At 43.4% G+C, this 25,054-nt stretch overlaps 1 protein-coding gene across 7 annotated transcripts in view; it reads left to right on the forward strand.

Moving 5' to 3' along the window:
• The window catches only part of LOC134339951 (kelch-like protein 29), a 489,081-nt gene that overhangs the window by 353,200 nt on the left and 110,827 nt on the right, over positions 1–25,054 (forward strand). For 6 of the 7 annotated variants that reach the window (XR_010016467.1, XM_063036765.1, XM_063036774.1 and 3 more), the window contains one exon: positions 409–486. The exons of the other annotated variant lie outside the window; for it this stretch is intronic. Coding sequence is in view for 5 of the 6 variants with exons in the window: in XM_063036765.1 (XP_062892835.1) it covers positions 409–486 (78 nt within the window). In the remaining variant the exon portion in view is untranslated. The remainder of the gene's footprint in view (positions 1–408; positions 487–25,054) is intronic. 7 annotated transcript variants of the gene reach the window in all.

The raw sequence follows: 25,054 nt of genomic DNA on the forward strand, positions 1-25,054 counted from the left end.
GCCCTGTCAAATTAAACACATTTCTGCCAAGATTGGTATGGTATTTGAATGTGTCTAGAACTTAATTTTCATTTTTGAATTAATTTCTTTAGTTTGAGCTCTTGCCTTGACATAATTTTCTGGGACAAAGAAGTAGCAAGGCACATGTGAAATGTGAGAACTTGACCACTTGTACAGGAGATAAATATTTTTTTCAGAATAATTTCTCATCAAAACCTAAATTGATAGAAGTTTTTGGACATTGACTAGAAATAACTTATTATGGATTATCGGGTTTCAGTTTCCCCACCTACCCATAGCTGGGTAAGACATGTGGAGTTGATCATATGGCAACAATTTAATGGCCTCATCACAAATAACTCTTGAGTAATTTATGTCTTTTGACTCTACCCTGGAAAATCTCTGGAGGTGATCGACGCGAGTCCCCTGTCAGCACCATGGACCAAGCTCAACCCAGACTTGACACCACGGAGGAACTTCAAGCAGGTGAGGTGTCTTTAGCTGATCAGGGCCTTCTGAGAACTGAGACTCCAGCAAAATACTTCACTCTAGCCGTTCAGGTTATCTTCCATGAGTTGCCGTTTGTAACTCATGACACAGTGCAATAAATGGCCAATGAATCTGTTCTGTGATCCAGTTCACCGCAGCATAATTCGGCTCCTCAACCAAGATTCCTCGTCTTTGTTGGCTATTTATCTCATGTGCATTAAACAACTAACAATCCACATCCTCAGAACAGATTTGGTATAGAATCAAATCCTCCCTCCTCTATTTAAAAGGTTTAATCTAATTTGTTTACATTTGAGGACAAAAGGATTAACATTAGCATAGAGCTTCTTCCCTTCCATAAGTAAATATTCTAGATGCATTTGAGTTTAGGAAGCAAATAACTCTCCTCTAGTTTCCAAGTTGTTTTTAGATGATCACAGTGAAGAGTGGACTAAGCCAACCTATCATTTTCTTCCCTCTCCACAATTCTACCATTCTGCCTATCTCCACATTCACCCACTGTACCCTTGTTTTTTCCAGTAAAACGTTGAGAAATCCTTGCTCAGAGTTTTGAGAGTTTGCAGGTAATGAAAAAATCATTTTCTAGGAAAGCAATCCATAATTATACTAATCAACCATACTAATCTGCGCAGAGTTTAAAATGTTTTTGAAACTTAGAATAGAGACTATAGTCCTGTTGAATTACCATTCACTTATTCCTAGGTTGTTACTGAAATTTATGAACATGTAGGAAAATAGACTTGTGCCTGTCTGTAGGTTCACTTACTGTATGTTTATCAATATTTATTCAAAGCTAAAAAGTTGGCAGATAATTTCCAAAGATAGTTCTTTTGGTGCCTTTGCTTACTCATTGCTTGTATGAAGCTTATGATTCTCTCAATGTATTCTTGTTTTCTCGTTTTAAAATATTCCCATCAGTTATTGGCAGACTTTGAGAACCTTTATAGGGACAGTGTACTCCAAGAACTTTAAAGATTCAATCACGTGAACCAGAGAGAATTTTAAAAGACTAATAATTTGGACGCTCACACTCACTCACTCGCTGCTTACTCACTCATTCTTTTAAAATTCCCTGTCTGGTTCATTTGATTGAATTTTAAAAGTGTTTGTACTTTGTGCTTGTCTTCAGACATGTGTAGCACCAGAAAGTCATGTTATTGCACTGTAGTTTTGTAGGCTGTTCATGGGAAGAAGCTTGCAAGTTCACAATCATGTGGAAACAAAACATTGTGGTAAGAAGCCAATTATGGTATATTCTGGCAAAATTGCTCAACACAAAGAGGAAACCTTTGAAGTAAACATACAGCTGAGACTTGAAACCAATATCAATATGTTAACAATTAAAAAAGATCTGAAGTGTTTTCTGTTTTTTAAGTAATTTCAAACTAACGTCATGTGCAATGTATTTAAATGTACTCCATATATAATAGTAATTCAGTTATAATGTACCTGCTGCGAATTGAGAAATTGCATTGAAGAAAATGAATTGAAGAATGTTAAAGTTCTTTTCTGTATGGATTCTTTAGAGTTTAAAAAATAGCATGTGATCTCATTGAAACTAAATAAAGTTCCAAAAAGGGTTGATAGACTGGTTGCAAGAAGGTGTTCCCTTGGCTGAAGAGTCCAGAACCAAGGGTCAGAATCTCAGAATAAGGGTAAACCATTCAGGATTGAAATAAGAATTTTCTTCAGTTAGATATTGGTGAATCTTCGTAAAACTGTATCCCAGAGGGCTGTGATTATGAAAAAACTTGGGAACTGAGTTCATTTCAAGCAGAGATCCAATTGATTTATTGTTGTTTTGAGAAGTGGAGGATACGGGTGTAGTACGGGAAAGTGAAGCCACAGATCAGCTTGAAATTCACGGATAGTCTCACAGGCTCTAGGAGCTAAAAGGCTGATTCCTGTTTCTGACTATTATGCCCTTATATAGATTTTTAAACCTGCAGAAGCTTAACAACATAAAATAACCTTGATTATCATTATAGTCTGAACACCTTATTGGAACTAATACTTATTTATTGAAATACAGTGTGGAATTGGCCTTTCCGGCCCTTCAAGCTGCCCCTTCCAGCAGCCCCCCGTTTAACTCTGGCCTATTACTGGACAATTTACAATGACCAATTAACCAATCAACCAATATGTCTTTGGACAGTGGGAGGAAACAGGAGGATCTGGGGGTCACAGGAGAATGTACAAACTTCTTATAGGATGAGATTTTGCAGTACTTCCCAGTGATGAAACATTCCAATTCTGATTCCCATTCCAGTTCCGAAGTGTCAATCCATGGCCTCCGCTTGTGCCAAGAAGAGGCTACCTTCAGGGTAGAGGAGCAACATCTGGGTAGCCTCGAACCTGATGGCATGAATATTGATATCTCCTTCTGATGAACAAATCTCCCCGCCCCCCTCTATTCCGCACTTTAAACTTTCATTTCTTCTCACCTGCCTGTTACTTCTCCCTGTGTCCCCCCTTCCTCTCTCCTTTATCCACTCATACACCATAAGATATAGGAACAGATTCGGCCATTTGGCCCTTCAAATCTGTTCCACTATTTCATCATCATCTGATCCAATTTTCCTTCTGTCCCAATCTCCTGCCTTCTCCCCATATCCCTTCATGTCCTGAACAATCAAGGATCTTATCAACCACTGCCTTAAATATACATAAGGACTTGGCCTCCACAGCTGCCTAGGGCAAAGAATTCTGGCTGAAGAAATTCCTCCTCATCTCCGTTCTAAAAGGACGATCCCCCGTTCTGAGTCTGTGTCATTTGGTCTTAGACTTCCCACCATAGGAAACATCCACTTTATCAAGGACTTTTACCATTTGATAGTTTCAATAAAGTCACCCCCTCATTCTTCTAAATTCTAGTGGATACAGGCCCAAAGTCATCAGACACCCTTCATATGACAAGCCATTCAATCCTTGAATCATTTTTGTGAACCTCCTTTGAACCCTCTTCAGTTTCGGCACAAAGATAAGGGGCCCAGAACTGCTCACAATACTGCAAGTGAGGCCTCACCAGTGTTTTATGAAGTCTCAGTATAACATCCTTGCTTTAATATTCTAGTCCCCTTGAAATGAATGCTGATATTGCATTTGCCTTCTTCACCACAGACTCAACCTGCAAATTAACCTCTAGGGAATCCTGCACAAGGACCTCAAAGTCCCGTTGCATCGCAGTTTTTTGTAGTTTCTCTCCAGTTAGAGAATAGTTAACCCTTTCATTTCTTCTACCAAAGTGCATGACCAAACAGTTCTGGACATTGTATTCCATCTGCTATTCATTGGCCATTCTCCTAATCTGTCTGTCCTTCTGTAGCCTCTCAACTTTCTCAAAACTACCTGCCCCTCTACCTATCTTCATAGCATCTGCAGACTTTTCAACAAAGCCATTAATCCCAGCATCCAAATCATTGGCATATAAAGTAAAAAGAATCAGTCCCAATACAGACCACTGTGGAACAGCACTAGTCACTGGCAGCCAGCCAGAAAATGCTCCCTTTATTCCCCACTGACTCAATCTGGAGGTTAACCTTTAAGGTATCCTGCATAAGTCCCTTTGTACCTCAGCATTTTGAATTCTCTCCCCCTCTAAATAATAGTCTGTCCGTTTATTTCTTCACCGAAGTGCATGACCATATACTTCCCAACATTGTATTTATTTGCTACTTCTTTGCCCTTTCCCCTAAACTATCTAAGTCTCTCTGCAGGCTGTCTGTTTCCTCAACATTACCCACTCCTCCATTTATCTTTGTATCATCGGCAAATTTAGCCACTAATCCATTAATCCTGTAGTCCAAATCATTGGCATGCACCGTAAAAAGCAGCGGTCCCAAGACCAACCCCATGGAACTCCACTGGTAACCGGCAGCCAGCCAGAATCGGATCACTTTATCCCACTTTCTGTTTTCTGCCAACCAACCAATGCTGCGCACATGCTAGTAACTTCCCTGTAATTCCATGGGCTCTTACCTTGCTAAGCAGCGTCATATGTGGCACCTTGTCAAAGGCCTTCTGAAAATCCAAGTACATCACATATACTGCATCTCCTTTGTCTACCCTGCTTGTAATTTCCTCAAAAATTGCTATAGGTTATTCAGGCAGGATTTTCAGGAAACCATGCTGGCTTTGGCCAATCTTGTCATGTGCCTCCAGATATTCCATAATCTCATCCCTAACAATCGATTCCAACAGCTTCCCAACCACTGATGTCAGACTAACAGGTCTATAGATTCCTTTCTGCTGCCTCCCACCCTTCTTAAATAGCAGAGTAACATTTACAATTTTCCAGTCAATGCCAGAATCCATAGATTCTTGAAGGATCATATATTATACCGAATTATTTATCATTATTTACATGTTTTTACAGAAGCAAGTCTACAGCATGGGTTTTTTGCAAACTGACTTACAATTTTAAAGTTCTCAAGAGTACCAGTGGAACTTTAAAAATATAACTACTCTGCTTTACAGACACTAAACTGCAGAACTGGTGTTTACAAATTGGCATACAATCTTTTAAGTTCTCAAGAGTACCACTTTTAAAATGTGACTTTACTCTGATTTACAGATGCTTTATACCTGAAATCGTGCTTCAGCACATTTAGAAGTTGGATACTACCCTTAATCCTGAGAAAGCACAATGTTGTTTCATGTACAGAACTGCATTATGCTACAGCTGGATATTATAGCCTTAAATTATATAGCTGTGGTAAAATAGTAATTTTTTTTGTCTGTCAAGAGTTTTGGTGCTGTGTGCCAAAACAAGTCTAACAAAAATAAATTAAAGCCCTCGTTTAATGTTTGGTACAGATTGCAATTCATTAAAGATGAGCAGTCCTTAATGTTACAGTTCATTAAATAGAATTATTGTACAGACACTTATCAGTCTCTCACTGAAAATATAACTGAGTTCTTCACTAATGAAGAAGTTCTGTGGAATGACTTGTGCGGAGTAATGATGACTTCTGAAATAAACTTCAAATGTAGATTGTGCTAGTGTAAAATGAATGACCTTCACAAGCAGTGCGCCTGAGAATCCCAGACTGTATCACCAAGTACACAATTTGACAGACACTAGACACTAGAATACTACAGCACAGTACAGGCCTTTCAGCCCTCGATGTTGTGCTGACCCATATACTCTTTTAAAAAAGGAGGTACTAAACCCACACTACCCTGTAACCCTCTATTTTTCTTTCATCCATTTGCCTGTCCAAGAGGCTCTTAAATACCCCCAATGTTTTAGCCTCCACCAGCATCCCAGGCAAGTCATTTCAGGCACCCACAACCCACTGTGTAAAAAAAACTTACCCCTGCTGTCTCCCCTAAATTTCCCTCCCTTAACTTTGTACATATGTCCTCTGGTGTTTGCAATTCGTGCCCTGGGAAACAGATACTGGCTATCCACCCTATCTATGCCTGTCATAATCTTGTAGACCTCTATCAAGTCCCCTCTCATCCTTCTACGCTCCAAAGAGAAAAGTCCCAGCTCTGCTACCCTTACCTCATAAGACTTGTTTTCCAATTCAGGCAACATCCTGGTAAATCTCCTCTGCACCCTCTCCATAGCTTCCACATCCTTCCTATAATGAGGTGACCAGAACTGAACACAATACTCTAAGTGTGGTCTCACCAGAGATTTGTAGATTTGCAACATGAGCTCTCTACTCTTGAACTCAATCCCCCTATTAATGAAGTCTAGCATCCCATAGGCCTTCTTAGCTATCCTATCAACCTGTGCAGCGACCTTGAGCACTGTATGGATTTGAACCCCAAGGTCCCTCTGTTCATCTGCACTCTTAAGTAACCGACCATTAACCCTGTACTCAGCCTTCTGGTTTGTCTTTCTAAAATGCATCACCTCACACTTATCCGGATTGAACTCCATCTGCCACTTTTCTGCCCAACTCTGCATCCTGTCTATATCCTCTTGTAACCTTCGACAACCTACAGCTCCATCCATGACTCCTCCAATCTTCGTGTCATCCACAAACTTACTCATGCATCCTTCTGCCTCTTCATCTAAGTCATTTATAAAAATCACAAAGAGCAGGGATCCCAGGACAGATCTTTGCGGCACTCCACTAGTCACTGACCTCCAGGCAGAATACTTTCCTTCCACTACTACCCTCTGCTTTCTTCCTGTAAGCCAATTTTTTATCCAAATAGCCAAGGTTCCACTGATCCCATGCCTCATGACTTTCTGGATGAGTCTCTCATGGGGGACCTTGTCAAATGCCTTGCTAAAATCCATGTAGACCACATCTACCTCCCTGCCCTCATCAATTTCTTTTGTTACCTCTTCAAAAAACTCAGTAGGCTTGTGAGACACAACCTTCCCTTCACAAAGCCATGTTGACTATCCTTGAATAGACTGTACTTCTCCAAATGCTCGTAGATCCTATCCTTAAGAATCCTTTCCAATAGTTTGCAGACCACCAACATAAGACTCACCGGTCTGTAGTTCCCAGGATTCTCCCTATTACCTTTTTCAAACGAGGGAACTACATTTGCCATTCTCCAATCCTCCAGCACCTCCCCTGCAGCCAAAGAGGATTCAAAGATCATTGCTACTGCTCCAGCAATCTCTTCTCTCACTTCCAACAGCAGTCTGGAGTATATCACATCTGGCCCTGGGGCTTATCAATCTTGATGTTTTTAAGACGATCCAACACTACTTCTTCCTCAATCTCCACATTGTCCAGCACACAGGCCTGTTCTATTTCGATCTCACCCTGATCAAGGTCCTTTTCACTTGTGAATACTGAAGCAAAGTGTTCATTTAGGACCTCCCCAACCTCCTCCGCCTCCAGGCACATGTTGCCTTCTTTATCCTTTAGCGGCCCCACCTTCATTCTTGTCATCCTTCTGTTCTTCACATACACATAGAATGCCTTGGAGATCTCCTTAATCGTACATGCCAAGGCTGCCTCATGCCCCCTTCGAGCTCTCCTAAATCCTTTCTTAAGCTCCTTCTCTGGCTACCCTATATTTCTCATAAGCACCTCCTGCTTCCTGCTTCTTGTATCTAACATATGCTTCCTTCTTCCTCTTGACGAGTTGCCTCACGTGTTTCGTCAGCCACGGTTCCCTTTTCCTACCATTTTTTCCTTGCCTCAGTGGGACAAACCTATCCTGAACCCAGCACAAGTGGTCCCCAAACTTCCTCCACATTACTTCTGTGCTTTCACCCTTGAAGATCTGCTTCCAATTTACTCTCGCTAGTTCCTGCCTCATCCCTTCATAGTCAGCCCTTCCCCAGTTAAGCACTTCCTCATTTTGTCTGTTTTTATCCTTTTCCATAGCTATGCTGAAGCTAAGGGAGTTGTGGTCACTCTCACCAAAATGCTCCCCCACCAAGAGGTCTGCCACCTGACCAGATTCATTACCCAGAACTTGATCCAGTATGGCCTCTCCTCCCTCAGCCGGTCCACATACTGTGTCAGGAATCCTTCTTGAACACACCTGACAAATTCAGCCCCTTGCAGTCAGGAGGTGCCAGTCAATATGAGGGAAGTTGAAAGCACCCATAACTACAACCCTGTATTTCCTGCAACATTCTAAAATCTGCCTGCTTATCTGCTCCTTGGTGTCCCGGGGCTATTTGGGGGCCTATAGACTACTCCCAGCGCAGTGATTGATCCCTTCCTATTTCTGTCTTCCACCCACACTGACTCAGTGGACACTCCCTCTGCAGTGTCCTCCCTTTCTATAGCCGTAAGTTCATCCCCTTTATTCCTAATACTAGCATTGAAATAGACACATTTCAACCCCTCTAACTGGCTACATTTATGTTTTGTCCCCTGCCTGTCCTTTCTCACCAACTTAGAACACATAGATTTGAGTTTTTGTTTCCAGTAAAAGGTTAACTCAACAAAAAGTAGGAAAGAATTCCTTGTCCCAACAACACTTGGAGCTGAAGCATTAAGCATGAATTGGATCAGTCTTCACATTAGCAGTTTCTATTAGAAAGCTAATTTACACATAACCTATAATGGTTTCAATATTGTTTCATTTCAAGTTTAAGAAATATTCTCCATGAGCTGCTTGGAGCATAACAATCCCCTGTCATCATTAGGTAACCCTACCTGAACATTGAGTCATACAAAACAGAGCCCATGTTTATGTTTTTGAATACTGCACTCTTTGAAGTCCTATCACCCAGTTCATCTTTGATATTTTTTTACAGTTCCGTCATTGTGCTATCAACATATACCCTAATGGACTGTTGGTCAGGCCCACACAGTAGGCATCTCCTAGTCTTCACTCAGCTAACAGGAATCACATGGCATTCATTTCCAACATATCTCCTGCAACCTTTTTAAACCCAGCACTCATCTGCATTCCTTATTCACCCATTAAAGCAGCCATTCTCAATGAGTTGCCCCTAGCCTTTAGTTACCTTGTTGCCTTGCCTTGTTAAGTATCTGTTCTCTCTTTTTTGCTGGCCCCTGGTGGATTGTAATTTTGTCGTTTGTTATTAAAATGTTCACTCACTGCGAAATTGACTCTGCTGCTCCTCTGCTTTTGGGTCAAGCCTCCTCTACGTTTCCTGACAAGATGGGTAAACCAGCAAATGACCCAGCAGAGTTTGAAAATTTCAAAAGGAAATTGTCCACCTTAACAAGTGCCTGACCCAGAAACAGCTGGAAATGGTTGACCATCTGCTTGCTACTCTCAACCAACTCTGCATATTATTGCAGAAACCCTGCTTCAATCAGCTTCCTCCCTTAGAGACATAGATTCTGGTAATTAAACTCTTTGATGGATCCCCAACCTGATGCCGCAGCCTCCTGTCCCAGTGCATCTTGCACTTCCAGCTACGGCCATCTGTGTATTCTATGGACTGAGCCAAGGTTGCCTTCATCATTTCTCTGTTGAATGGGCGAGCTCTGACCTGAGCTGCCTTGAGCTAGGACATCTGCAATCAATATGAGGAATCCATTGCTGAGAGGTGGTGGGATTTCAACCATCTAGGAAGTGGACGCGAGGCAGCAGATCGGATACTTTGCCCGCGTAAAGTCTCATCTTCGGTGGTGGATTACACCATGGAATTTAGGACCTTTGCTGCGGAGTGCAGCTGGAACATGGAAGCACTGCTGGCCCATTACCGTCGAGGCCTCTTAGTGCTTGAAAGATGAGCTGTTTACCTGGGAGATGCCCAGTGACCTCAAAAGCCTCATCACTCTGGCCCTTGGTATTGAGAAGCATCTAATGGAACAGCACTAGATCACCAGCCAGAACCTCAGTTCTGTTCCCAGAACCATTTCAGGTTGCAGGACCCTCACCAGCGATGCCTCTGGAACTCGTGCAGTTAGGGAGAGCTCTCTGAACTCTCCAAGAGTGTGATCATTGAGGGAGGATTAATTTGTGCACTTACTACGGTGCCCCTGAGCACTCACTCTTCAAATGGCTACTGCATCAGAATAAACGGCACCACCTGGTAGAGACATGGGGCCTCCTATCTGGCCTCTCATTCCAGCACCATATCCCGACTTACTGTCTTTGTCCTCCTCCACACAGGGACACTGGAGGTGCAGGTTGGACTCCCTTCTAAGCCTACCTCTCACCCCTTCTGCATTATTACCATTTAAGGTCATCCATTGGGACCTGGGCTAGTCTGAGCACAGACACAGCCTGTGCACATGAGCATCAGAGAGCATCGCGAGTCCACCTAGTTCCTCCTGATTGACTCACTCAACACTCCTCTTATCTTGGGCTACCCCTGGCTCTCCACTCAGGATCCTTAGTTCACCTGGTCATCTGAGTTGGGTGATCCACCTGCCAGATCACGTGCCTGCAACCTCAGGTGACTTCCCCATAAATCCATGGAGACGAGGAAACCCTGGACCTCACTAAACTCCAGCTATTGCCTTCAGTAAAAGGGAGGTCAGCACACCGCCAGCTCCCTCTCCTTTCCTGAGACCCGAGATATGAATGGCTACATAGCTGAAGGACCACTCTAAAGCTTCATTCTACCATCCCAGTCCCCAGATGGTGCAGGATTTTTCTTTATCAAGAAGAAAGATGGGAGTCTTTATCACAGCATTGGCTGCCATGCACTTAACAAAATCACCATTAAGAACTGCTACCCTCGCCCCTTGATCGATAGGGGATTTGAAACACTTCATAGGACCCAGATTTTCATTAAACTGGATCTATGGTGCACGTACAACCTGATTTGCATCTGCTGAGGGATGAGTGGAAAACAGCATTTATAACACCCTCTGGCCACTACGAGTACTTAGTAACACACACAAAATGCTGGGGGAATGCAGCAGGCCAGGATGAAGGGTCTCGGCCCAGAACATTGACAGTTTATTCTTTTCCATCGATGCTGCCTGCACGGCTGAGTTCATCTAACATTTTTTGTGGGATGGTTTGGATTTCCAGCCTCTGCAGATTTTTTCGTGTTTGACAAATACTTGGTGGTGTGTTTCGGAATTTCTGACAGTCCAGTTGTTCTCCAAGCCTTCATCAAGGAGGTTCTTCAAGACATGCTACACAGATATTTGATCATCTACCTCAATGACATCTTCAGCTTCTCCAAGGAACCCCAGGACCATTTCTGTCACGTCTAATCAATCGTTCAGCATCTTCTCGCATCCCAACTGTACTGCAAGTTGGAAAGATGCCAGTTTCACAACCCATGTATTTCCTTTCTGGGTTTCTCTGGCACCCATACCCCTCTGGATCTTTTGTGGTAGAGGTGAACTCATCTGATGTGGGTGCCAGGGCTATCTTCTCCCAGTGAGGACTGGATGGGAAGATGTACTCTCGTGCCTTCTTGTGCCAGTTCAACTCCATGCAGCGCCATTATGGAGTAGGAGACAGGGAGCTACTTGCCACTTATTGGGCATAGGAGGAATGGAGACATAGGCTGACAGGAAACGTTCAGCCCTTCCTGATCTGGACTGACCACCAGGACCATAAATCCATTCAATAGACCCACCAACCCAAACAAGGCCAGGCTTACTGGGCCCTTCACCATCAACTTCACCATCTACTATCAACCCAACAGCAAGAATGCTAAGGCGTATGCCCTGTCACAACAGTTTGACCCAACTGAAACCGAGATCAACCCTCAGCCCATTATTCCATCCTTGCCAATCCTCGCTCTGATCATCTATGATCCTGAGACAAGATTCACTGGGCCCTATAACACAGGCCTGCTCCGGCTGCCATACTTGACAAATGCATGTATGTGCCAGCACCGTGTACTCTGAGGCATTCTAGTGGGCCCACTCTTCACCCCTCTCTGACCATTCTGGATTTTCTGCAATGCCTATTCCAATGGCCACCATCATCGCAGATGTAAATCGACTTGTCACTGCTTTCCTTTAATGTGCCCCATCCACTGCCTCCAACCAGTAACCCTGTGGGCTCCTGCGCCCCCTGCTGGTCCCTCAATGCCTGTGATCCTATGTTGCCATGGATATCATTACGGGGCCGCAGTGATTATAACATTAGTGGTCTGTTTCTCCAAGGCAGCCACTTGACTACTCTCTCCAGATTTCCATCATCCACTGAGATGAGGGTCCTGGTTCTCCAACATGCAGTTTGCCTCCACAGTTTCCCTCAGAACGTTGCCTCAGACCGGGGCCCGCAATTCGTCTTGCCCTTCTGCCGAGCCTTCTACCTCCTCCTCCGCTGCTCGGTGAGTTTGTCCTCTGGCTATCATGCTCAGGTCAACAGCCAATCAGCAAGTTTCTGTGATGCTTCGCCATCTCTAACCCTTCCACATGGAAGAAGTGTTTGCTGTGGGCCGAGCTGTCCCGCAATCTACACACTTCCTCTGCCACAGTATGTCACTCTTTGAAGTGCTTCACTGCCACCGATCCCCATTGTTCCCTGTGGAAGTGTCAACAGTCTGCTAGGGCACAGCTGTGCCACTTCCGAATGCTTGGAAGAATGCATTGAGGGCCATCCTATCTGCCAGCTGTGCCTACTGCCACCAGTGGCTCCCAGTCAAACTACTCTGGCCTGGGGTCTGTGCCTGACTGTCCACTCGAGGTCTGCCCCTGCGCACCAACTCCCAAAGCTCTCACCCCACCCACTTCATTGGTCCCTTCATGGTAGTGTAGTGGCTATAGCACAATACTATTACAGCTCGGCGAGTGTGGGAGTTCACAGTGTAAGGAGTCTCTGTCTGTCCTCCCTGTGAAATGCAAGGATTTTCCCCATGTCCTCCAGTTCCCTCCCACAGTCCAGTGATTAGATTAGTGTTAATCAGGTTTGTTGAGCGTTGCTGGGGCACCCACCGCATCAATCTAGTCACTTACCATCTCCAGCAGCCATCATCCCTTGGGATCACACTTACCTTCCACGTGACCTGCCTCAGGTCCGTTGACCATGGACCACACAACCCACCTGAGCCTGCGCCTCCTGAACTAGGATGGTGCAAGATGATCCGGTGGACGTGGCTCGCTGGTTGATGGATCCATGTTGTTATGGAAGGGGTGTGCAGTACCTGGTCGACTGGGAAGAGTATGGCATGGAGGAGAGGTCTTGGGCGCCATCCAATTTCATCTTGGATCCGTTGATCATTGAAGATTTCTACCAGACCCATCTGGATTGTCCTATATCAGGTGCTGACTGTAGGAGGGGTTGGGGGGTGGTCTTCTCAGGCCTGCACAGACAGCTAACTGGAGTCACAGTTAGTGTGGTCCCACTCTTTTCCAACTCATCACTTGTAACCTATTCAAACCCAGCTCTCATCTACAGTCTTTGTTCACCCATCAAACCAGCCAGCCTCAACCAGTTGCTCCTAGCCTTCAGTTACCTTGTTGCTTTGTCATGTTATGTATACATTCTCTCTTGTTTTGAGGCCCCTTGAGGCTTGTTATTTTGCAGTTTTTTAGTAATCGCTCACCACTGATTCATCTCTGCTGGGTCAAGCCTCCTGTACATTTCCTGACACTATTTAATTAAGAGTAGAAATAAAAAGGTGACTAGATTATATTTAATTATCATTTAACTTCACATTTTATTATATATCATAAAGTGTAAGCTGTAAACCAAGTGGAAGGTGAAAATATGCTGCTTTAAATAATCCTCATTTAGCTGTCCAGATAATGCAAAGCTATGAACTGCAATCCTGAAATTTGTAAAGCCAGTGAGAGGACAGATGATTTTCAAGGACAACACCAATATGGCTATGGTGTTGTATCTGCCCACACTGGAGTTGGAAGATATGTCATGGAGTGCCTTTGTAGGGTGGGGAACTTTTCCCAGACTCTGTCCCTGGGCTGCATGAAATGTCCCAGCAGCTTCTCTAAAGATCTCAATCCCCAAAGTAAAATTCGGCGGGAGGAGAAGATGGCAGTGCACCGCGTGTGCGCAGCTCTGCGGTGAAAAATGATGTCGTATCTGTTAAATAGGGGCCGTGGACAATTTCTGATTTGATGGAGATAGACGTGAAAGCACAGAAAAACATCTGGAGAAATTTCTGAAACGCCCATCCGCTGCTGTCGTTCCTGTGTGGTCAGGAATCTTTTGGAGGGTAGGCCTCAAAATCCCTGGCCTTGCCTGCTTTTGGCGACCGAGAAAGCGGTCGAATCGCTCGGACAGAGATGGCGCTCAGTACTCAGTGTCGGAGAGCTGATCAGAGCTCGAAGTTTTCAGATGACTCAGAGTCGGATTGTGGTCGGCATGGCAGGGAGAGTTTTTCTTCCTTCTCCCGTCTGCGTGAGATGTGGGACATTTGAGAAACTTTGAACTTTACTGTGCTCACGGACTTCTTCATCAAGTAATGGTATTGTTGCACTGTTGTAATTATATGTATAATTATGTGGTTTTGTTAGTTTTTTCAGTCTTGGTTTGTCCTGTGTTATCACTTCTTAATGCATGCATTACTAAATGACAATAAAAGGGAACTACGTGTCTTCATAATCTATATATTAAAAAAATTCAAATTCTGGAGGGGCCAAGATATTCCCAGCATTAACCTGTACCTGCCACCTTGTAAACTTCACCAGTCTTTTCACCTATTTTATGCAAATTTGGACCATACAAGGACGAAGTTTGAAATTCTATGATCTTGGGATTGCCTCATTATGTACCTTGTTTTGTAAAAAGAAGGATCCAATCTCTTAAAAAAGTTGCCCTCAATATCAGGTGAGTTCTGCCTGAAAAAAGATGGACCTTAAGGAAATGCATTACCTCATTTTCAGACCAAAAGCATTTTAAATGTTTGATCAATTTTTAAATGTACGTGGATTTCTTTACTTTTATCTCATGACATGACTGACAGATTTTTAAATGATCTTATCACTCTTTTAATAACAGCTTTTGCAAGTTAACGTTTATCTTTGAATTGCTCGGCTCTCTCGTTGAAATTCACTACCTGCTTCTCTTGTACAGTTAGTGTGATCCTGTGTTTGATATTTTAAGTCTGCAATTGAATTCCCAATCACCCACTACCAAAATATAGAAAGCTGTTTTGTAGGCAATTTCCCAAGCTATTGAAAGACCAGATTTCTGAGTACGGAGGTTGAAAATTCTATTACATCATTGACCTTGTTGGAGAAGACAATGGCGATGCCAAAAATTGTCTTCTGCTGGAAGAAGCAAAACATCAGAGCTGTTAGAGAAGATCTGTGGAACCATTGACACTCAGCAGCCGCTAGACGGGGAGCAAAGAAATAGCAAATTAGCTGAATAAGTGTTTTATGTCAGTCTTCACTTTGGAAGACGCCTACAGCATGCCAGAAATTCAAAAGTGTCGGGGTGGAAAGGACTGCAGATACTATTACTATGCAGAAGGTGCTTGGGAAGTTAAAAGGTCTGAAGGAAGATATATAAGTCACCTGGACCAGATGGACTATACCCCAGGGTTCTGAAGGAGGCAGCTGAAGAGTTTGCAGAAGCATTGGCAGTAATCTTTCAAGGAACACTAGATTCTGGAATGGTTTCGGAGGACTGGGAAATAGCAAACGTCACTCCACTCTTTAAGAAGTCAGGGAGGCAGAAGGAAGGAAGATATAACTTAGCTAGCCTGACTTAAGTGGTTGGAAAGACGTTGGAGTCTTATTTTTAAGGATGAGTCTTCGGGGTATTTGGAGACACATAATAAAATAGGCTAAAGCCAGCATGATTTTCTCAGGGGGCGAGCTTGCTTGACAAATCTGTAGGAATTCTTTGAGAAAATATCAGGCAAGACAGACAAAGAAGTGTTGGTGGTGTTTATTTGTTTATTTGGATTTTCAGAAGGTCTTTGACAAGATGCTGCACATGAGGCTGCTTAAAAAGAGAGAATCCATGGTATTACAGGAAAGATAGAAGATCTGCTGATTGGCAGAAGGCAAAGAGTGGGAATGAAGTGCGTCTTTTCTAGTTGGTTGCTGGTGTCTAGTGGTGTTTTGTGGAGGGTCAGAATTGGATGCACTACTTGACATGTTTTATGCTGTTGCTTTGAATGATAGACGGTATGGCTTTGTGGCTAAGTTTGCGGATGATACAAAGCTAGGTGGATGGGGCAGGTAGTGTTTGGAATCTAGGGAGTCGACTGAAGGATTTAGACAGATTAGGAGAATGGGCTGATCTGTGGCTGATGGAATACAGTGTAGGGAAATGTACTGGTCATGCACTTTAGTAGAAAAAGTAAAGGTGTAAATGATTTTCCTAAATGTAGCAAAGTCAGAAATCAAAGGTGCAATGGAACTTTGGAGTCCAAGTGCTGGATTCCCTAAAGGTTAACTAGCAATTTGAGTTGGTAGTAAGGAAGGCAAATGCAATGATAGCATTCATTTCAAGAGGACTAAAATATAAAAGCAAAGATGTAATGCTGTTACTTAATAACAGCATTCGGTGGGAACCAAACTGAAGAGCCAAGAAGGGGCGGTTGGCTCACAAATAGAGAAAGCTTGTAGACAGTGCGAGAGGGAAGATGGGCAGGTGATAGAGAAGGGACGCGCTCAGACGGATGGTTTGAGATGTGTTTATTATAATGCAAGGAGTATTATCAACAAAGCGGATGAGCTTAGAGCGTGGATCAGTACTTGGAGCTATGATGTTGTGGTCATTACAGAGACTTGGATGGCTCAGGAGCAGGAATGGTTACTTAGAGTGCCAGGCTTTATATTTTCAGAAAGGACAGGGAGGGAGGCAGAAGAGGTGAGGGTGTGGCACTGCTGATCAGAGATAGTACCATGGCTGCAGAAAAGGAGGAAGTCATGCAGGGGTTGTAAACTGAGTCTCTGTGGGTGGAAGTTAGGAACAGAAAGAGGACAATAACTCTACTGGGTGTTTTTTATAGACAGGGACATCAAGGAGCAGATAAGGAGACAGATTCTGGAAAAGTATATTAACAACAGGGTTGTCGTGGTGGGAGATTTTAATTTCCCAAATATTGATTGGCATCTCCATAGAGCAAAGGGTTTAGATGGGGTGGAGTTTGTTAGGTGTGTTCAGGAAGGTTTCTTGACACAATATGTAGATAAGCCTACAAGAGGAGAGGCTGTACTTGATCTGGTATTGGGAAATGAAACTGATCAGGTGTCAGATCTCTCAGTGGGAGAGCAGTCTGGAGATAATGATCACAATTCTATCTCCTTTACCATAGCATTGGAGAGGGATAGGAACAGACAAGTCAGGAAAGTATTTAATTAGAGTAAGGGGAAATATGAGGCTATCAGGAAGGAACTTGGAAGCATTAATTGGGAACACATGTTCTCAGGGAAATGTACAGAAGAAATGTGGCAAATGTTCAGGGGATATTTGTGTGGAGTTCTGCATAGGTACGTTTCAATGAGACAGGGAAAGGATGGTAGGGTACAAGAACTATTGTGTACAAAGGCTGTTGAAAATCTAGTCAAGAAGAAAAGAAAAGTTTACGAAAGGTTCAAAAAACCAGGTAATGATAGAGATCTAGAAGATTATAAAGCTAACAGGAAGGAGCTTAATAATGAAATTAGGAGAGCCAGAAGCAGCCATGAGAAGGCCTTGGCGGGCAGGATTAACAAAACCCCAAGACATTCTACAAGTATATGAAGAGCAAGAGGATAAGACGTGAAAGAATAGGACCAATCAAGTGTGACAGTGGAAAACTGTGTATGGAACAGGAGGAGATACCAGAGGTACTTAATGAATACTTTGCTTCAGTATTCGCTACGGAAAAGGTGATTGTAGGGATGACTTGCAGCAGACTGAAAAGCTTGAGCATGTAGATATTAAGGAAGAGGATGTGCTGGAGCTTTTGGAAAGCATCAAGTTGGATAAGTCACCAGGACCGGAGGGGATGTACCCCAGGCTACTGTGAGAAGCGAGGGAGAAGATTGTTGAGCCTCTGGTGATGATCTTTGCATCACCAATGGGGACAGGAGATGTTCCGGAGGATTGGAGGGTTGCAGATGTTGTTCCCTTATTCAAGAAAGGGAGTAGAGATAGCCCAGGAAATTATAGGCCAATGAGTTTTACTTCAGTGGTTGATAAGTTGATGTAGAATATCCAGTTCTGGTCACCTCACTATAGGAAGGATGTGGAAGCATTGGAAAGGGTACAGAGGAGATTTACCAGGATGCTGCCTGGTTTAGAAAGTATGCATTATGATCAGAGATTAAGGGAGCTAGGGCTTTACTCTTTGGAGAGAAGGAGGATGAGAGGAGACATGATAGAGGTGTACAAGATAATAAGAGGAATAGATAGAGTGGATAGCCAGCGCCTCTTCCCCAGGGCACCGCTGCTCAATACAAGAGGACATGGCTTTAAGGTAAAGGGTGGGAAGTTCAAGGGGGATATTAGAGGAAGGTTTTTTACTCAGAGAGTGGTTGGTGTGTGGAATGCACTGCCTGAGTCAGTGGTGGAGGCGGATACACTCGTGAAGTTTAAGAGACTACTAGACAGGTATATGGAGGAATCTAAGGTGAGGGCTTATATGGGAGGCAGGGTTTGAGGGTTGGCACAACATTGTGGGCCGAAGGGCCTGTACTGTGCTGTACTATTCTATGTTCTATGTTCTATCCTGAGAGGCAGGATTTATGAACATTTGGAGAGGCATAATATGATTAGGAATAGCCAGCATGGCTTTGTCAAAGGCAGTTCATGCCTTGTGAGCCTGATTGAATTTTTTAAGAATGTGACTAAAGACATTGATGAAGGTAGAGCAGTAGATGTAGTGTATATGGATTTCAGCAAGGCATTTGATAAAGTATCCTAAGCAAGGCTAATTGAGAAAGTAAGGAGGCATAGGATCCAAGGGGACATTGCTTTGTGGATCCAGAACTGGCTTGTCCACAGAAGGCAAAGAGTGGTTGTAGACGGGTCATATTCTGCATGGAGGCTGGTGACCAGTGGTGTGCCTCAGGGATCTGTTATGGGACCCCTACTCTTTGTGATTTTTATAAATGACCTGGATGAGGAAGTGGAGGGATGGGTTAGTAAATATGCTGATGACAGAAAGGCTAGGAGGTGTTGTGGATAATGTGGAGGGCTGTCAGAGGTTACAGCAGGACATTGATAGGATGAAAAACTGGGCTGAGCAGTGGCCGATAGAGTTCAACCCAGGTAAGTGTGAAGTGGTTTATTTTGGTAGGTCAAATATGATGGCAGAATATAGTATTAATGGTAAGACTCTTGGCAGTGTGGAGGATCAGAGGGATCTTGCGGTCCAAGTCCATAGGACACTCAAAGCTGCTGCGCAGGTTGACTGTGTGGTTAAGAAGGCACACAGTGCATTAGCCTGCATCAACCGTGGGATTGAGTTTAAGAGCCGAGAGGTAATGTTGCAGCTATATAGGACCCTAGTCAGACCCCACTTGGAGTACTGTGCTCAGTTCTGGTCGCCTCACTACAGGAAGGACGTAGAAACCATAGAAAGGGTGCAGAGGAGACTTACAAGGATGTTGCCTGGATTGGGGAGCATGCCTTATGAGAATAGTTTGCGTGAACTCTGCCTTTTCTCCTTGGAGCAATGGAGGATGAGAGGTGACCTGTTAGAGGTGTACAAAATAATGAGAGGCATTGATCGTGTGGATCGTCAGGTGGCTTTTTCCCAGGGCTGAAATGGCTAGCACGAGAGGACATAGTTTTAAGGTGCTTGGAAGTAGGTTCAGAGGAGATGTCAGGGGTAAGTTTTTTACTCAGAGACTGGTGAGTGCGTGGAATGGGCTTCCGGCGGCGGTGCTGGAGATGGGAACGGTAGAGTCTTTTAAGATATGCCTGGATAAGTACATGGAGCTTAGAAAAATAGGGGGCTATGGGTAAGCCTAGGTAGTTCTAAGGTAATTACGTTTGGCACAGCATTGTGGGCCAAAGGGCCTGTATATTGCTGTAGATTTTCTATGTTTCTCTAAGGCATTGGTCAGACCATATTTGGAATATTTTAAACAATTTTAGGTCCCATATCTAAGGAAGAATGTGCTGGCATTAGAGAGAGGCCAGAGGATGTTCACGAGAATGGGTTAACATACAAGGATGGCTTGATAGTTCTGGGCCTGTACTTGCAGGAGTTTAGAAGAATGAAGGGAGATCTCATTGACATCTACCAAATATCAAAAGGCCTAGGTAGAGTGGATATAGGCAAATGTTTCCAATAGTGAAAGAGTCCAAGACTGGAGAGTACAGCCTCAGAATTCAAGGGTGTCCCTTAGAACAATTGTGGAAAAATTCCCTTCATCAGAGGATGGTGAATGTGTGGAATTTGTCACCTTAGACGGCTGTGTAGGCCAGCCCACTGGGTATATTTAAAGAAGCAAACGAGAAAATCTGCAGGTACGGGAAATCAAAGCAATGCCGCACAAAATGCTGGAGGAATTCAGCAGGGCAGGCAGCATCTATAGAAAAAAGGTAAACAGTTGATGTTTTGGGCTGAGATCCTTCATCAGGATGGGAAAAAAAAGATGAAAAGTCAGAGTAAGCATGTGCGGGGAGGGGAGGAAGAAGTACAAGGTGGTAGGTGATGGTTGAAACAAGGAGTGGGGAAGTGTGAAGTAAAGAGTTCGGAAGTCAATTGGTGAAAGAGATAAAGGGCTGAAGAAGGGGGAATCTGATTGGAGAGGACAGAAGGCCATGGAAGAAAGGGAATGTGGTGGAGCACTGGATGAGGTGATGGGCAGGTAAGGAGATGAGGTGAGAAAGGCAAATGGGAATGATGAAGGAGAAGTGGAGGGTGGAATGCAGTTACCAGAAGCTCGAGAAATCGATGTTCATGCCATCAAGTTGGAGGTTACCAACCTGAGTGTGGCCTCATTGCAGCAATAGAGGAGGCCATGGACTGGCATGTTGGAATGGGAAGTGGAATTGAAATGGGTGGCCACTGGGAGGTCCCGCTTTTTCTGGCAGACAGAGCGTAGGTGCTCGGCAAAGCGCTCTCCCCATCTGTGTCAGGTCTCGCGGATATTCATTGGCCTCACTGAGAGCACTGGATACAATAGATGGCTCCAGCAGACTCACAGGTGAAGTGTCGCCTCACCTGGAAAGACTGCTTGAGGCTCTGAATGGTAGTGAGGGAGGAGATGTAGGGGCAAATGTGGTACCTGTTCTGCTTGCAAGGATGAGTACCGGGAGGGAGATCAGTGGGGAGGAAAGAATGGACAAGGGAGTCATTTGGGAGCAATCCCTGTGGAAAGCAAAAAAAGGGGGGGAAGGAAAGATGTGCATGGTAATGGGATCCCATTGGAGCTGGGAGTTACAGAGAATTATATGCTCCGTGCCTAGCATGTATTCACCTGCCACCTCGCTAGTCTCTGTGTCCAGCACATAATTCTCCACCAGAATAACCAAGAGAATCGAGCTGCCTAATGTTGGTGGTGGTTATCAAACCACCTTGAGGACCACTGGATCAAGGATCAGATAAAATTCACTCCATCCAAGTTCTGGGATCGCTTCATCCCTAATCCACCACTGGCACAACCTGACACACATCCTCATCAGTCACTGTCATAAATGGTCAGTGGTATTCATTGCCTATATGCAACCCACCCCACAGTGGGAAATACTGATCAGTTTGAAAAGACATGAAGCAATGACTTATGATGAGTGGAAGACAGTTTAGTTAGGAGAGACATCAGAGGTAGGTCTTATACAGTGTGAACTGTGTACCTGGAATGTGCTACTAGGAGTGATGGTCGAGGCTGATACGATGGAGACATTTAGCAGACCCTTAGGCATGTATATAGATGTACCAAACTGAAGGGTTATATAGGAATCACAGATTACATTGATTGTGGAATAGGTTTTGATAAATCAGCATGAGATTGCGGGCTAAAGGGCTTATACCGTGCTGCAGTCTTCTATGCTCAATGCTCTATGTTCTAGGACATTCCGTGTTCTTGATTATGTTGCCAATGTTCCTTTAACTATAGAATTGCATAGGTAAGATTGCCAATCAAACTGCAGTGATAGTTACAGGAACATAGTAAATCCACTAAACTGCATACCAAGATTTAAGGTTGCTTAATGTCATTTCCTATACACAATTGTAAAGGAGAATGAAATAATTGTTACTTTGAATCCAGTGCAGTGCAGAAAAAAGTAATAAGATAAAGAAGCCAAAAACAAAACAATAATAAATATAAATACAGCGATGGTGAGGGATGTTGTGGGGTGGGTTAGTGGCTGGAAGTGTTGATCATCCTTACAGCTTAGTGAAAGTAACTGTTTTGAGTCTGGTGATCCTGGTATGGATGCCACATAGCCTCTTCCCTGATGGGGTGGGACAAACATTTATGAGTAGGATGGGTGCGATCCTTCATGATATTGCTGGCCTTTTTCTGGTATCTCACCGTATATACACTGTATGTCCTTGATGATAGGTAGGCTGGTGCTGATGATATGTTACCTGTTGTACACCCTTTCTGACTAAGCAGTGCAGTTTTCGTACCATGCCTTATGTTAGAATGCTTTCTACTGCACATCTGTAGAAGGTCATGAGTGTAGATGTGTATAGTCCAGCTCTCCTCAGCAAGTAGAGGCATAGGTGTGCTTTCTTCTTTATGTGACATGTTCTGGGACAATGAGAGGTTGTGAGAAATGTGTATTCTCAGGGTTTGAAACTGATCGCACTGCTGCTAGTGTAAGGAGAGGTGTGAGAGGTCTGAGTTCTTCTGGTTTTTAACTTGTTATACTTGATTTGACATGCTAATGTTGAAGAAGAGGTTATTTGCTGAGCTCCTTGCATCTCCTCTCTGTAGGCTGTCTCATCGTTGTTGGTGTTGAGCCCCCACCACTGTTATGTCATCGACGAACTTGACAGTGTGACTACTCAGATGGTTGGCCATGCTGTTGTGTGTGAACAGAGGGTTCACACTGCCCTAGGGGTGTCTGTGTGTGTGAACAGAGGGAACAGCAGTGGGCTCAGCACACTGCCCTGGGGGTGTCTGTGGGCTCAGCACACTGCCCTGGGGGCATCTGTGCTGAGGATGATGAGAGGGGAGCAGCGGTTGTGCATCCTGCCTAGGTGAGGTCTGTTCGTTACGAAGTCCAGCACCCATTTGCACAGTGGAGTATTTAGAAAGAAGGATTAGGGGTTTGTTCACCAGGGGCTGTGGGACAATAGTGTTGACTGCCAAACTGAAATCTAGAAACAGCATTCTGACACAAAACAAGTGTCCTTGTTTTCTAAGTGTGTCGGGGCAGGTGCATGACAGATGCTATTGCATCTGTTGCAGATTGGTTCTGTCAAAGCATATTGATGAGTGCAGTGTGGCAAGAATGGAGTTTTTGATGTGTGCCATTACCAGCCATTCAAAGCACTTCATGGTGATGGGTATCAGTGCCACTGGGTGGTAGTCATTTAGTTCTGAAATGTAGAGTTCTTCGAAGCATGTGGGGACAGCAGCCTGGATGAGTGAAGTGCTGAAGATGCCCACAAGATCATCAGTGAGTTGGTGTGCACAATCCCCAGGTACTCAGCCTCATGTTGTCTGGCCCAGCAGCCTTACAGGGATTGCAAAAATGTTGTATTTGACACCTACTGTCTGAATATGGGTGTAGTACTTTAATTTTCCATAGAATCCTTAATTCATTCCCCAGTGATTCAGGATTACATCGCAGAAATGATAGGTTTCATCCAGAAGTAATTTTCTTGGATATAAAAGATAGCAAGATGGCACCGGTGAACCACGGTAATGTTCTGCAGGCTGTAGACAATACAAATCAGACAACAGATAACTGCAGAATATAAAGAAAGGAACTGAAACTATTTATCTTATGTTGTATTACAGTGAGAAGACAGAATAAGAGTATAGAAATTAATTGTCTGGACGTTTAGAGCAACGCACACAAAATGCTGAAGGAACTCAGCAGGCCAGGCAGCATCTGTGGAAAAGAGTACAGTCGACGTTTTGACTTTTTACTCTTTTCCATTGATGCTGCTTGGGCTGCTGAGTTCCTCCAGCACTTTGTGCGTGTTGTTTGGATTTCCAGCATCTGCAGATTTTCTCTTGTTTGTGTCTAGATGTTTATTCATGCAGATTCCATAGTAAGACAGGCAAATTTTTATACAGGAAACAAGTTTGTATCCCATGTTATTGAGTTTCAGCTCAGGTTGTACTTTAGGGCATCACTTTTAGTCTGACTGATAGGTTTGGATTTCCATTGGGTAGGGAGTGTTCTGGATTAGGCTGTTGTGCAAGTAGGTACCATTTTCATCTCTGGAGTATGGAATTGACTATATATCTCATATGCATAAACTGGTTGGACATCACTTTAAAAAATGTTAGTAATTACTTGGTAAAGCATCTGTAGTTTTAAAGTCCAGGAAAGTAAGGGAGGATTAACCTAGGATTATTAAAATCAACAGGAAGACAGCAGCACACATCAAAGTTGCTGGTGAACAGCAGGGCAAGAAAGTAGTAAATTGGATTTACTCCCAATGCAATGTGGAACTTAATTTAGACGTTGAGATTGAACGTCATCAGTAAACCAGTTTGAAGAAAACTTACCCTTCATCTGACCCCACTCTTATCAACCTGAAGTGCTTGATTCAGAAGAGGCAGCAAAAATTGAAGAATTGTTAATTCTTATCAGTGGCATTTCTCATTACAATAAGCACATTACTTTCTCCAATGTAAATAGAATCCTTCATTCTCAAGATAACATAAATAAAAAAATGAAGATTTTATTACTTAATAGAAAAATGACCATTGTTGTATTGGGCTGCCAATACTAAACGATTAAGTAAAACAATTAAAAAGAAAATGTGGACTTACAAAAGACTAGGCTGATTGAATCTGCTTCAAAAGGGAGATTTATTATCAATAATTGCATATTTACAGAAGGTGTATGAAGCAACTGATGTACTTAGCATTGCAATGATATCACATGATCTAATTCTGAAGAAATAATAATTATTATGCAGCTGGCAGCATTTTAGCTTATGAACAGTAGCATTAAAGCTTTGGCAATACAACTTGAGAACTGCGTTGCTTTTTAAAGATTGCAGCAGAGAAAAAAAATCTAATATTTGTGAAAGATTGTCTTAAGAATTGATTACAACTTTTACAGAACATTTGAGAAAGATCTCTGATTGAATTTGCAAAACTATTACAATTGGAATGTACAACAGTGCTGTTCCCAATTGAGTAATTTGGTCTCTATTCTG

Source organism: Mobula hypostoma, chromosome 2 (genome assembly GCF_963921235.1).
Source record: "Mobula hypostoma chromosome 2, sMobHyp1.1, whole genome shotgun sequence".
NCBI lineage: Eukaryota > Metazoa > Chordata > Chondrichthyes > Myliobatiformes > Myliobatidae > Mobula > Mobula hypostoma.